The sequence below is a fragment of the Bufo bufo genome, chromosome 3 (assembly GCF_905171765.1).
Source record: "Bufo bufo chromosome 3, aBufBuf1.1, whole genome shotgun sequence".
In the NCBI taxonomy this organism is placed as follows: domain Eukaryota; kingdom Metazoa; phylum Chordata; class Amphibia; order Anura; family Bufonidae; genus Bufo; species Bufo bufo.
In genome coordinates, this window is record NC_053391.1 from 98,529,487 (window position 1) to 98,543,859 (window position 14,373).

General features: G+C 42.6%; 1 protein-coding gene across 3 annotated transcripts in view; it reads right to left on the bottom strand.

Moving 5' to 3' along the window:
• Window positions 1-6,188: 6,188 nt before the first annotated feature.
• Window positions 6,189-14,373, bottom strand: part of SSH2 (slingshot protein phosphatase 2) — a 229,781-nt gene continuing 221,596 nt past the window's right edge. For all 3 annotated transcript variants that reach the window (XM_040423390.1, XM_040423391.1, XM_040423392.1), the window contains 2 exons: window positions 11,304-12,117; window positions 6,189-10,563 (listed from right to left, as the gene is read on the bottom strand). In XM_040423390.1, coding sequence (XP_040279324.1) covers window positions 8,545-10,563; window positions 11,304-12,117 — 2,833 coding nt within the window. In that variant the 3' untranslated portion in view covers window positions 6,189-8,544. The remainder of the gene's footprint in view (window positions 10,564-11,303; window positions 12,118-14,373) is intronic.

Here is a 14,373-nt window from a genome sequence, read left to right on the forward strand (position 1 = left end):
TTTGATCAGATATCAGTGAGGATAGGCCATCAATAGTAAAATCTTGATAGCTTCCATTTTCATCTGGTATATGGTGGAAGGTCAGGGCTTAAAGGGGTTGTCTCAATTCAGCAAATTACATTTATCATGCAGAGAAAGTTACTACAAGGCACTTACTAATGTATTGTGATTGTCCATATTGCCTCTTTTGCTGGCTAGACTCATTTTTCCATCACATTATACACTGCTCATATCTATGGTTACGACCACCCTGCAATCCATCAGTGGTGGTCATGCTTGCACAATATAGGAAAAAAAGACCGGCCTCACTGGTGTCTGGGACCACAGGAGTATGCATAGTTCAGCACTTTTTTCTATACTGTGCAAGCACGGCCACCAATGCGGGATTGCACCAAAACGAGCAGTGTATAATGTGATGGAAAAATTAATCCAGCCAGCAAAGGAAGCAATATGGACAATCACAGTACATTAGTAGGTGCCTTGTATTATCTTTCTCTACATGATAAATGCCATTTGCATTAGTGAGATAACCCCTTTAATGATCTTTGTGTTCTTCTTCATAACAGGACAGAAGGTGGAGGCTCCTGTTGCAGTCCGTTACCTTACAGCCGGACAGAGGACAATGAGGAGTTCCTGGGACACAAGATTTCTTTAGATATTTTAGTTTTAATTGTAATATGAAAAAAAATTGCAGATTGAGGTATTTATTGCAAATTGTCTGTTTAATCTGCCTTGAAGAAAAAAAAAATAATAACTGTCAGGGACCTGAAATTGCTTTACACCTACTTCCCTGTATCAGGAATAAAACAGGAGGCCGAAAGGCTGGAAGATCATACAGTAGACTCTGTCCATAGCATGAAGCTTGCCACACAGACCGCTTAGCCCCCCCCCCCCCCCCCTCGGTATTTGACTATATATTTTATTCTCCATCTCCACATTTTAATTCAATAAGTTTTGAGTATAGATACTCTGTTACTGTATTACCAACAACCCCCAGATTTACTAGCCATGAGCGCATGTGTATTTTTCTCGTCTATACATACTTCTATACTACATATTACTACAGTGGAATCCACACCTTTATAAGTACCAAACGGTAAAAACTAATTAAATTGTATACAGGGAATATGCTGCACTCTTGGGCTCTGACACTTTTTCAGAGCATACAGAGTATGCATAATCGGGTCAAAAACAGGGACAATTTAGGAAGGAGGAATAAAACATAACAGAACATTTTCAGGATCACATTAGGATTCACTACCTTGTTCATGAACGTTTTTTTTTTGCGTATTATAAGAGTCATAGGAGCAATGAAATCCAAAGGGTTATTCCCATCTCAGACATTGGTGGCATATAGCTAGGATATGTCCCCGCTGTTTGGTAGGTGCAGGTCCCACCTCTGGGATACACACCTATACTTAGAACAGAGGCGACTAAGTTCTGAAACGGGCACTGCACATGCCCGGCTGCCCTCCATTTATTCCTAGGGGAGAGCTGAAAATAGCCGAGCGCTGGCTCTGTTATTTCCGTCAGCCCCATAGAAGTGAATAGAGCAGTGGCAGCGCGCTTCCCATTAATTTCAATAGGATGTCCGAAAATAGCCACGCTGTATTTGGCTCTCCCATAGGAGTGAATGGAGGGCGGCCGCAAGTGAGCAGTGCACCCTCCAGAAGTTTGTGGGCTCTGTCCTAAGCATAGGTGTGGGTCCCAGAGGTGGGACACGCACCTATCATACATTGAGGACATATCCTAGTTATATGCCCCCAATATCTGACATGGGGAATACCCCTTTGAGTTTTCATGACTACATGACTATTGATGACCAATACACCCAGAAGTAAACCCATGCATGAACTGGACAACATAAGGATGCTGAACATAAATGATTATCATCCAAAATAAGGGGAAATCTTTTAACCCCTTGAATACCGGTGTTTTTTTTTCATTTTTGCGTTTTTATTTCCCCCCCTCATGTTCCTTAAGCCATAACTTTTTAATTTTTCCGTTCACATATCCATATGAGGACTTTTTTTTTTGCAGGACAAGTTCTACTTTTCTTTTTAATTAAAAAAATTTATAAAAATACTTTATTACCCACAATAAAAAAAAGAGCATACATTTCATCCATTAATATCTATGTCAACATAATCCATAATCACAATCATAGTTCATTTCTTCACAAAAATGGTAAAGGCAGGACATGACCTAATAAGCCACAGATTTACCAACTATGTTTTCTCCTGATCGGAGAATAATCTCTTAATTTATAAAATAGTATGCCATTTCCAATTCCATATTCTCATAATACCATTAATATCCATATTCCCTTCAACCCAGCCCATCTAACCAACCCCCCCCCCCCCCCCCCCCCCCGTAACCATCCACCCCTTTTTATTTTTATAAATGGCGAAATAGCCATTGTGACCCTTTTTCCATTACGTCATTTGCCGTATTGGAAACAAATTTTTATATTTTAATAGTATGGGCGTTTTCGGACGCAATGATGCCCATGATGTTTATATTTTTTGTTATTTATGTATTTCTACGGAAAGGGTGGGGGGGGATTTAAATATATATTTTTAACACTTTTGGTTTTGTAGCTCGTGTTTGAGGCTGCAAGACTTTTTTTTTTTATTCTATACTATCATGTTTCATAAAGATCCATGATGCTGGCAGAATTGCTAATTTCTTATGTTGGCCTGCCACATGCTGGAATAAGCTCCCTCTGCGGCCAATGAGGACACTGGTAAGAAGCCTTTCCAGGTTTTTTAGCTTTAAGATGCTGTGATCAAACTTGATCAGTGATCGGCATTATTGCTGGTCGCGCCCATTAGCTGTGGGTCTCTGCTGTTTGAAACAGCGGAGACCAGGCGGCAATGGCGCCCGCGCCATACATATAGGGCGCTGGTAGCGAAAGGGTTAAAGAGGGTTCTCCGATTTCATTATTTTTTTTTTTTTATCTGCCCAGAGCAGTTTTTCCCCTGTGCATCACTGCATCCTGGTGGCGTTTACAAGCAGAACTTCCAGTTTTCAGCTTCCTGCTGGTTTTTCTAACAAATCCTAGCATGCTTTGCTCTCTAATGTTTCACAAAGCTTGCCCTGCCTAAGAGGGGACGTGTGATGACTGCAGAGGAACAGTGTGGTAGAAATTTTACAGAGCAAAATCATGCTGGGTAATGTTAGAAAACTCAGCAGGAAGCAAATGAGAACAGGAAGTTCTGCATGTAAACATCCTGCCAGGATATATAGCGAAGCTGTGAAGAGGGGAAGGAAAGTGCTGATGTTAAAAACAGGTATATCGGGTAGAATATGCAGTGTTTATACGAAGAGAACCCCTGTAAACTGAACCAATACTAATGTAGCAGCATTCTCATTCCGAAAATGCTCGCTTCTAGTGTGAGTGGGTGATAGAAATGCTATAGTCTCTTATATTTCACTGCTGGAAAAGTATAATGGCCAAGATTCATCAGAAGAGGTGGTTCACACAGTGTCGGAGGAGTAGTTAGGTGGGTTTAGGAAGTAAACCTCCAATAAGTGCCACTGCATTGGCATACAACGCCCATAAGTTCCCATGTTAAAGTATACTGGGCAGTATGTTTTTTTTTATACTGTATGCCTCTGTATACCTAGATGATAAAGACCTTAAGCACACTCTCTGCTGATGTCTGGTAAATGGGGGCCTGCGGAAGTCACAGGGGGGGGGGGGGGGGGGGGGGGCAGTTAAATTTGATTGCAAACGGAAGACCAAACTATACTGAATACCATTTTTGCCCATGTGCATCTGTGTGTTACAGTGTTGGCATCTCGTTGGCTGAAACCACTAGTGCCAGCATGCTGTCTGGATGTGTGGACTGGCCTCGGAGTGCACTTAAAGGGGTTGTCTCACAAAAAATATTTGACATTTTTCAAACCAGCACCTGGATCTCTATACTTTTGTAATTGTATGTAATGAAAAATATCACTGAGTTATTCACTGAACTCTACCTGTATAGCGCCACCTGCTGTTTGCCTTTTTTTCTCATGTCCCTGTCCTGCTCACTGAGATTGAAGCACATACTCCGTTTCATTCTTCAACTGCCACCAGCAGCAGTAGAAAGGACATGCCTCCTGACAAAGTGCATGGTCCCTGAGCTGCCAGCTTGAAATATATCAAGCAGAGCAATTGGAACAATGAATATGAGGTACAGGGCTGGTTCTAAGTTTGTTAGAAATAGACTGTCATGATCTCGGATTTTCATTTTTTTTACACTAAACTATGGGATAACCCCTAACTCATCTAAAGCCTTGTACAAAGAGTTTGAGTACAGTGAGTGTGGGAAGCCAAGTAACCCCTTCCAGTCACATCCAAGTCACGAGTGCAGAGATGGTCATACATGACACCCTCTAAGGTTACTTTCACATCTGCATTTCAGAACAGATCCAGTTGAATTCTCTCCAAAATGACCAAGACTGATCCAGCAGTAAAACCATTGTAAATCAATGGGTGCCAGATCAGGTTTTTTTCCCCCCCGGTGTCCGAAAGAAAGGATCCGGCACCATTGACTTACATCAAGTTTCATGCCGGATTGCACACAAAAACGCTGCTCGCAGCGGTTTTGTCTCTGGCATGGGAACACAACAAAACAGAACGGAACGCATTCTGGTGCACTCCGTTCTGGTTTGTTCAGTTTTGTCCCCATTGACAATGAACAGGGACCAAACTGATGCGTTTTCCTCCAGTTTTGAGATCTTCTGACGGATCTCAAAACCGGAAAGGAAAATGCAGATGTGAAAGTAGCCTAAACTGCATAATAATCTGGCACAACAGGCTAGGTATGTTGGCTACAATTCTCCCTTATGCCACCTCATGACTGGCACACACAAGGTATTCGGAGGGTAAACAAAGCAGGGCACACATAGGTGTTAGGTATTTTTATGTTTATTTCAGGTTTAATATTCACAATGTAAACAATAAATTTCCTCAACCACGGTATTTTCTGTAAAAGACAAAAGAACAGCGTTTGTACAAAAATGCCCTTAAAAAAACAAAAAACTTATCGTGTTTACATCTTACAAAATAAAAACTTCCCAAAGAGTGAGCTGCTATCGAGAGTGTGTGTGTGCGGACACTCCTCTCTCAGCAGAGGCCAGACTGGGTTACACTGACGCAGACAAGACATCCAACGAGATCACAAACCCCTTACTCATCCTACAAACACAAACCTCCTCTCAACGCCACCTTTCCATTCCAGTTTTCCTGCATCGGATGCTCTCACTACTAAATTGGAAATGGTAACGCATTGTGAAAATAGAAGCAACGGAGAAACATGGATCTGTAATAGTCCTGGTAGAATTCGGTCATTTCCAAACAACTTGGCAGGCACATTACGTATGCAGCAGGGTATACGGACTCCGCACCTATAGGAAAACTATAACTCTAAGCCGGGTACTGGGAGCCATAGTTCGAGAATAACTGGAGCTTCTCTCAGCCCATACACGGTTGATCCTACTTGGGAGGAACATCGTCTCAGCAGGTAAAAACTCAGTGTGGCATGAGGAGCTGGGACGGAACAGGCATCTGGTTTCAGAGACTGGTTGGTGGGTTCCAGAAAGCATTTAAAAGGGCAACTAGACCTAAAGTGCCAATTCAGCCAAGTTTTACAACCGGGACTTCTATTTAGCAATTGTCTTCTTCTAAGCTTTTACTCATGGGTGGGTCTAAGTCCTGCAGTTTAAAGAGAATCCGCCTCTCCTGACATGTCTGTGTTAGTCTATCCCCAAAAAAGAACCATTCTGGAGCAGTCTTACAACATTGTGTTGAGCCATCCATCTGTTCTTCCTCCTGGAAATGTATGAATGCATTGATCACATAGCATTCCATCAATAGGCTGTGATATATACATGATATAATATATATGCTATATACACTGTCTTGTCAGCACTGATTGAACATTGACAGACCATGTATGAACATACTCCACTAACCCTTTGAGGACCAACCAAGGGATGCATTTGTCCCATGTTTTTAATTGCCTGTATCATCTGATTAAGAACTTAAAATACTTTTTTTTTTGTTTGAGTCAAAATATTAGTTCTTATCAACAAATGGATCTAGCTTTATTTATTGTTTAAATACATTCTTAAAGGAAAAAATATATAATTATTTTTATATTGATGACAGTAATCTTATGGTCCTCAAAGGGCTAACAAAAGAAATGTTAACACTAAGTAGTCAATTCATTCAAACAGTTCCAGGAGTAATAAAATGGAGGAAAGAGGCAATGCACAGATCTAAGAAAAGACACTCCAGAAAATATATTATGGGGAATGCAAGTACTTACTAAAACAGGCATGTCATGGCATGCGACAGGTCCTCTTTAAAGGGATTGTGGCAAGTTTTTAAATTAACTAACTGATTGACAGAGGTCCAAACCAATGGGACCCCGACCGATCCAGAGAACTGGGGTCCCCGTTCACCCATCCTGCATGTGCGCCCTGTCGCTCCATTCATTCTCTATCAGGTCATTGGAAATAGTCGAGTGTTCTACTCTGCTATCTCTGGAAGTCCCATACAGAATGAGCGGAGTAGCAGGGAACATGTGTGGCCTGCAGCTCCATCAGGATGGGTGAACGGGACCCCTGTTCTCGGGATCAGTGGGGCTCCCAGCAGTAGGACCCCCACCGATCAGTTAGTTGGGATAACTTAAAAAATTGTCAAAATCCTTTTAATGCCCCTCAAAAATAGTTCTCTATGGATTGTTAAGAAAAATGCCTTCCCTATACTGAAAAGGGGGTTCAACAGAGCAAAATTCCAGCGTCAGAGATCCTTAAGTATGTACAGAACAGTTTTTACAATGAGTCAAAGACTATTCCCCATAGATCTAAGAACCCATAGTTGACTCGGGACATCTAGAAGCGTTTCGAGTGTAGCGGTTCATTGAACTGCCTCTGCAATATGACCATAGCAGCAAATGAAAACAACTGCTAAAAAACAGGAAATGATGAACGGTAAAACGTCACTACATTGGAGTATTCCAGTTTGCAAGCAAATCTTGCTATTAAAAACCCCTAAAGTCAGTAAAAGTGTAATACGGAACACATATATTATATGTATGCATTTGCATGGATGTTGAGGGCGTGCACATACACTATACATGCACGCCCACAAATACACCTATATAATATATTTTCTTCACAAGCAAACTTTTTAATAGACTGAACACAGATTCCAGGAAGGCCAAACACTGTGTAGCTTCGAATATCAAACACACACACACGCACTATGTAACATACAGGTTGTTTCCGTACAGACAGGTAGGTAGCACTGGGAGTCACTAGAACGATGACGAGTGAAGTACAGCAGGGACAAGTGGATCAGTAGAAAGAGGCGAAAGGCAAAAGAATAACATGGCCAAAAACGCTGACGGTTCACAGCATATTCAAGTAATGGAGGGTCAATCCCCATAGAGTGGACCAACTAATAAGAGCACATTCCAACGTAGATCATGATATTCCTCAGGTCACAAGATAAAGCCTTGGTGGTACTGGGGCTGAAGATGTAACGGTTCCAACGTCATTAAGACCTTCTTGTAATCGGATAAGTGGCTACGTTTGGCAAGACGGGGCTGCGGCGGTCCCCTGCCTCACAAGTACGAGGCTGCACCCCAATACTGCAAGGAACGGAGGACACAGGAACACCACAGTTCTTCCCAAAATGTCAGCCTCTAACAGGTCACTGTCCCGACAAGCCACAAAAACAGGCATCGTCTTGCTTCAAAAGTAAGGTTTATCGTGATATGTCAAAGTCAACAGCCACATGGCACTCTGGATTCCTACGGGCCGACAGCATCTTTAAGTGCAGGGCAGCACCGTTGACCTCAAAAGGCATTAGATACAGAATGAAGGGATTGATAGGGATTTTTCTTTACTTTAAAAAAAATAATAAAATACAGAAATTACAATTTTATGTAAGCTTTACATGCAGCCCACGGAGGTGGAAACATCAGGATGTAGAAATCCCAAGTAATCTGGTTATAAACTTCGGACTATCCTAAAACTTTCACAGTTCTTAAAAGATTTTAAAAAAAAAGAAAAAAAAAAAAGAAGAAGTCCTCTACCCTCAGACCAAGCATCTGAAGTGTTCAGAAAGCAATTGAAAGTGCGCCTGCTTCCTACAACAGTGACGACACGCCGGTCGGACAACAGGGCCCGATGACCATACAGGAACAGTAACTTGCTTTTTTTTTCTTTTTTTTTTTTAACTAAGGATCTTTTAAAAGAAACATTTGAGGTTTCAGAGTTAAAAAAAAAAATTTAAAATAAAAAATTATAATAAAACACAAATCATATTTATATATGTACAATGACTTACGAGTGTGCAGTCAGAATCTACTTACAAAAGGGAAGGAGGGGTAAGGGAAGCCCATACCTTACATGCATCAGGAACAATAAAACAATATGTCAAAATATATAAAATTAACCAATAAAGTGCACGTTCCTCACATATTACACCTGCCCCTTTTATAAGAATGAAAAAAAAAAAAAACACACTAAAAAGTTCCAGGGTCACATGGTATTGTATATCGGATTGGTTGTTCTCTTCTTCTCATTGGTCTTTTTAAGTCTTCTCAAAGGATGCATTCTACCATGTTCGTGCTTGGGGGTGACATTTATTATTAGCGGGACTGAGGGGTCTAGTACCACTGGTGGGTGAAGGTGCCCCTGGGAAACAGTCAATTCAGACTCAGGACTTGCTATACCCTGTTGAGTTGAACCAAACTCTTTGGCATACTGCACAAGAGGCTTTTCCACTGGCTTGCTCTTTACAACACATTCTGCAGTTTTGATCTGTTCTACAAAATGTTTTGTGGGTTCCAGTCCCGAGGAGGCCTGTACAGAAAGGATACAAAGCTTTTCAGGCGGATCTTCGGATTTTAGACCTAAATCAGATTCATAATTTCCTGGCACGATCCGGAGTGAATTCTTAAACATGTCAGGGTAAGTCTGATTATTTTCCGATGAGACAGAGTCCCTCTCTGACAAGTCATCTTTAGAAAGTTCTAGACAGCCCAGTTTGGCCAGAGAGGCAGAACGTTTCATCTGGGACGGAGTGGTGAGACCAGCTTGCCGAATCCGTGCCTCTATTTCCTTAGCTCTTTGTTTGACAACACCGGGGTTGCTACTAAATTCTTTGATGCTGTCAGTACTGGAACTATGAGGAAAGCCAAAAGACAAAGACGAAATGTCCAAAACTTCACGCAGTTCACGTATATTCTCAGTTAGCTTGTTGATTAAATTAAGATCCTCATGGCTCAGCTGAGACAAGGCACTGTCTGCCTCCATTTGCATTGACTCTTCAAGGCCCATGCAAGTGTCACCTTGGCACCTGTCTGTACAGTTTGACATGTTGCCTAGACTCTCATCAGTACTGGTGCAATCTTCTGTGGCACCTTCTATAACAATGGTGCACGGGTGACACTGGTAATTAGGACTAGGGAAATCTAGAGTCATACTAGGACTGACTACATTGGTATCCTTCAAATCTGTTACAAGACTATGTCTTTCCTGAGCACTGTCAGATGTAAAAGTTGCATCCAATGAACCCAATTTCAAAGGTAGGCTTTCTATTTGTACAGAGGACCTGCCCGATGCACTTGCACAGACCATATTCAAAGGTTCTTCTGAAGGTAAAGCCTTTGACTCTAGAACCACCTCTCCACTATAAACACTGAACTCATGATTTGAGAGGTCATTGTCATTGCTGTCATAACATGGTAGTCCAAGGTTATGATCTACCACTTCTACTTTCTTTGGAAACTGCTCTGAACAATTCTTCATCTCAAAAGGTTCGGTAATAAGCAACTGAATCTCTTTTCCTTGTCCTTTAGGTTTAGCCGCTAGTTCTGAGTGATTTGCATCTTGCTTCACTTGCGCATAATGATGCTCCGACAACAGAGATGACTGTGACTCTGTAGATGGCTCAGATTTGAGAAGTTCTAAAGGTTCTAACCCTGTAACTTTTATTTTTACCTTTTTATCCTTTTCATTATCTGAAGCATCAAGCAAAGAGTCTTCAAGTTTATTTTTTGGAGTAGAATCACAGACGGCAGAGTCATTTTTCGAATTCTTCCTTGTTGGCACAACGGCTATGTGTTGCTGCTGCTCCTGCTCTTGTCTTAAGCGTTCCTCAAACTCCATTGTAGCCCTTCTGACGGAGCCAGCACACCACTTGGGAGCCTGGCCTGGAACTTCCTGATGGTCATTTGTTTCACTTGAGTTTTCAGAATCCTCCTGAGAAGTTTGTTTGCACTTCTGGTCTTTAGACTTGTCTTGCGGCAGTGCGGTGCAAGCCTCACTTTCCTCCTTGCAGTTGCTTTCTGGCTCCCAAACGGGTTCAAGTGATACATCGTGGATTGTATTTCTCTTTGGTGCTTGCACTTGGCTAGACAGATTGTCTGGTTTCTGTTGGCACTGGCCTACTCCCTGGTTGAAGGATTCGATTTCTGTGATTATCTCCTTCACAGATATTGCATTTTCAGAGTGTGATTTGGGAAGATGATCTTGAACAACTGGTTCAGAGACCTCCTAAGACAAAAAAGAAAAGAAAAGCAATCAACTCTAGACCAAAAACAAATCACATGGGAAGACAAATAAATGTCAATGTGATTCTCCAGGACTTTCACTGCTGGGTACCGTGAGGTCACAGTCCACTGGTTAAATATTGACAGCCTGTCCCAAAGTTCTGGAGAACCCTTGGAATAAACTAAATTCCACCTATATAAAAAGCATGGATGTAATAAGCGTAAAAAGTCCTAAATTATAAAGGTGGCCAATTCTATGAAGCATATTAACTGTATCAAGCTAAGTGTTCCAACCAAGACAATTTAGCCTTAAGCTGGACTTACATGGCCTGATGTTCAGGCTGAGTATCAGGAATGAACATTCCTACAATCGCTCATGCTTGATGATATGACTGTGTAAAGGTGCTGCATATCACTGGATGAACGAGTCAAACACTCGTTCATCAGGTGAAGCGATCTGAGATGCAGACACCTCAATCATCGTTCCTGGGCAGCAGATTGTGCTGTCTAAACAGCGATCTGCTGCCCAGGAACTATGATTTTTGTATTGGGACAAGTGATAGCAGCCATCACTTGTCGTACCGTGGAGGTGATCACAGAGTGTAAATGCAGTGGTCACCTCCACTTAACGAGCAGCCAATTGTCAGGAAGAAACGCTTCCTTCCCAAAAATCAGCTCCTCCTCTAAGTGTGCCTTGAGAATGAAGTGTTAAATGACTGAATGCAGTTTGTAGGGTGCAATTACCTTTGGCTGCTCCTCATCTGTAGAGGAGTCTTCAGATGCCTGTGGGGTGCTAACATCTGCACTTGCTCTCTGCTTATCTGGAAGGCTCTCATATAAGGACGTCTCTTGCCAAGAACCTTTCAGGATACCATTCCTAACATTGCTGATTTGCTCATCTGCTCGGGTGGCGGAGCACGTCCGTGGCCGATTCTCCTGAGATAGTTCTACAAACTTTTCCAGTGCACTTAGGAAATCAATTCTGTCCCCACTCATGTCCTCGGATTGAGAGGTAAAAGAGGATTGATCAGGAGATTCTGGGAGATCACCTGTGTGAGATTCCAGATCCCTTAGTGGCAGGAGATGGCAGTTATCCTCATTCTTCAGTGCATCCTTCTCCATGGCTTCCAGCGTCAGGTCAGGAAGCTCAGACTGACCAGTTAAGCTTTCAGAGATTGGAGACATGTCTTCTGTGAGCCTGTCAGTTCTACAATTGTCCAGGAAGACAGAAGACTCATCAGAGCAGCATCGTGTTGAGCATCCATTCACGGTATTGAGATTTAGAATATCCTCTATTTGTCCAGTGTGATAATCACAAGATGTAAACTCATAGTGCGCTTGTGTCGTGTTGCACAGAGAGATGCTGATGGGGCAAGTCAGGTTACAGTTATCTGTTGGAGGTCCCAGTGTAAAGGAATGATGCAGGTCCGAGAGCTGCTCTGCCGAGGATGTAATGTCCTTTTTGCTCATGTCCATTCCGGTTTTCCCAATAGGTTCATGATGATCGGATAGGTCGCTCTCCGAGTGAGAACGCCACAGCTTGTTGTGCCTCTGCTTGCTGCAAAGTGAAAAAGACAACAGTTACTTGATGGACACAGAGATGAGGCGTGTGATACATTACATGTGTGTACATATTTTACAGAAATGAGTAATGGTTAGTGTCCAAGGCAAAAAAAAACAACTTCCGCTAATTAAACCCCTCCTGACTGCCGCTGTACATGTACAGCAGAAGACGGGTCTTTAAATATGGTGCCCACTCACGGGCACAGTGGGTGCCATGGCTCCCGGGTTTCTGTTGTTTTAAACAGAACACGCCTGGAGGCAAGATCTGCGACTGGCGATTAAACCCATCACAGACATTTAAGGGCTCTTTCACACTTGCGTTGTTGTGTTCCGGCATAGAGTTCTGTCGTCGGGGCTCTATGCCGGGAGAATCCTGATCAGAATCCTGAATGGAGAGAAATCCGTTCAGGATGCATCAGGATGTCTTCAGTTCCGGAACGGAACGTTTTTTGGCCGGAGAAAATACCGCAGCATGCTGCGCCTTTTGCTCCGGTCAAAAATCCTGAACACTTGCCGCAAGGCCGGATCCGGAATGAATGCCCATCGAAAGGCATTAATCCGGATCCGGCCTTAAACTAAACGTCGTTTCGGCCCATTACCGGATCCGACGTTTAGCTTTTTCTGAATGGTTACCATGGCTTCCAGCACGCTAAAGTCCTGTTTGCCATGGTAAAGTGTAGTGGGGAGCGGGGAGCAGTATACTTACCGTCCGTGCGGCTCCGGGGGCGCTTCAGAGTGACGTCAGGGCGCCCCACGCGCATAGATGACGTGATCGCATGGATCACGTCATCCATGCGCATGGGGCGCTCTGACCTCATTCTGGAGCGCCCCGGGAGCCGCACGGACTGTAAGTATACTGCTCCCCACTACTACTATGGCAACCAGGACTTTAATAGCGTCCTGGCTGCCATAGTAACACTGAACGCATTTTGAAGACGGATCCGTCTTCAAATGCTTTCAGTTCACTTGCGTTGTTACGGATCCGGCGGGCACCTCCGGCAAATTGAGTACACGACTGATCCGGACAACGCAAGTGTGAAAGAGGCCTAAGCCCCCAGATGCCGTGGTCAACTGTGACCAGAGATCGGGGAAGCCGTTCATTCTCTGTTGTAGCCTCCAGGTTAAGAAAGACTTTAGGCTACCACAGCAATACATTCCTATGGAGCCTTGCCTGTGACAGGGCTCCATAGGAATGTATTGAATCTCCTGTAGACTGCAATGATAATTCAGATAACTCTGATAATTCTGAGGACCGCACTTTCAACTAAAAGAAAAAAAAAATATGTATCTATTTAAAAAACACCCTCTTTCTTCATAATAAAAAATAAACCACAGGAATCACCATGTCCGTAAACATCCCAAAAATATAATTTAAATGCATCCCCATATGCTGTAACGAAAAAAAAAAAAGGCCGATCTGCCCAAAAAATTTGAAGAAATAAGTGATCAAAAAAGTATTACACACTCTAATATCGCATCAATACAATCTACAGATGGCCCTGCAAAAAATTAGGCCCCACAAAGCTCTGTAGACATAATTAAAAAAGTTATGGGGGTCAGAATATGTCAATGCAAAGAAATGTTTTTTTTCCAGAATCCCCCAGTATTAAAACAGGAGAAAAACTAAATAAATGTGGTATTGCTGTAATTGTACAGACCCAGAGAACGAAGGGAACAAAGTCACTTTTACCGCATGGGGAAGTGCTTAAAACAAAACCCATAAAACTGTGGCGGAACGTTTTTTTTTTTTTTTTTTTCCAATGCCACCCTGTTTTGATTTTTTTTGCCAGCTTCCCACTACATCGCATGAAACATTAAATGGTGCCACTGGAAAGTACAACTTGTCCTACAATAAAACAAGCCCTCATACGGCAATGTGAATGGAAAAATTACCCAAAAAAAAAAAAAGGAAAGCGTTGGAAAGAAAGTTTTCAGAGGCAGCGGTGACTGTACGGGCTGAATGTCTTCTCAATATTAATGGCCAGGTTCTGCAGCTGGCACACTATTAGAGTTGGCCGGGTTATAAATCTTGCTTTTGTTAGGCCATCAGCTGACTTTCTAATGAAAGTTATAAATGTGTCCGAATAGTAGATACTGGCAGGAGATGGTGTACATATCAAGCACATGTCACTACCATCTGCAAAGAGGCATGACAAGTAATACCCTGAACATCTGTTGTGTCCATCACTCTTCCAGGAAGACAAGTACACGGTGAACTTCACATGGCAATGCATGGGACTAAGGAGGGCTG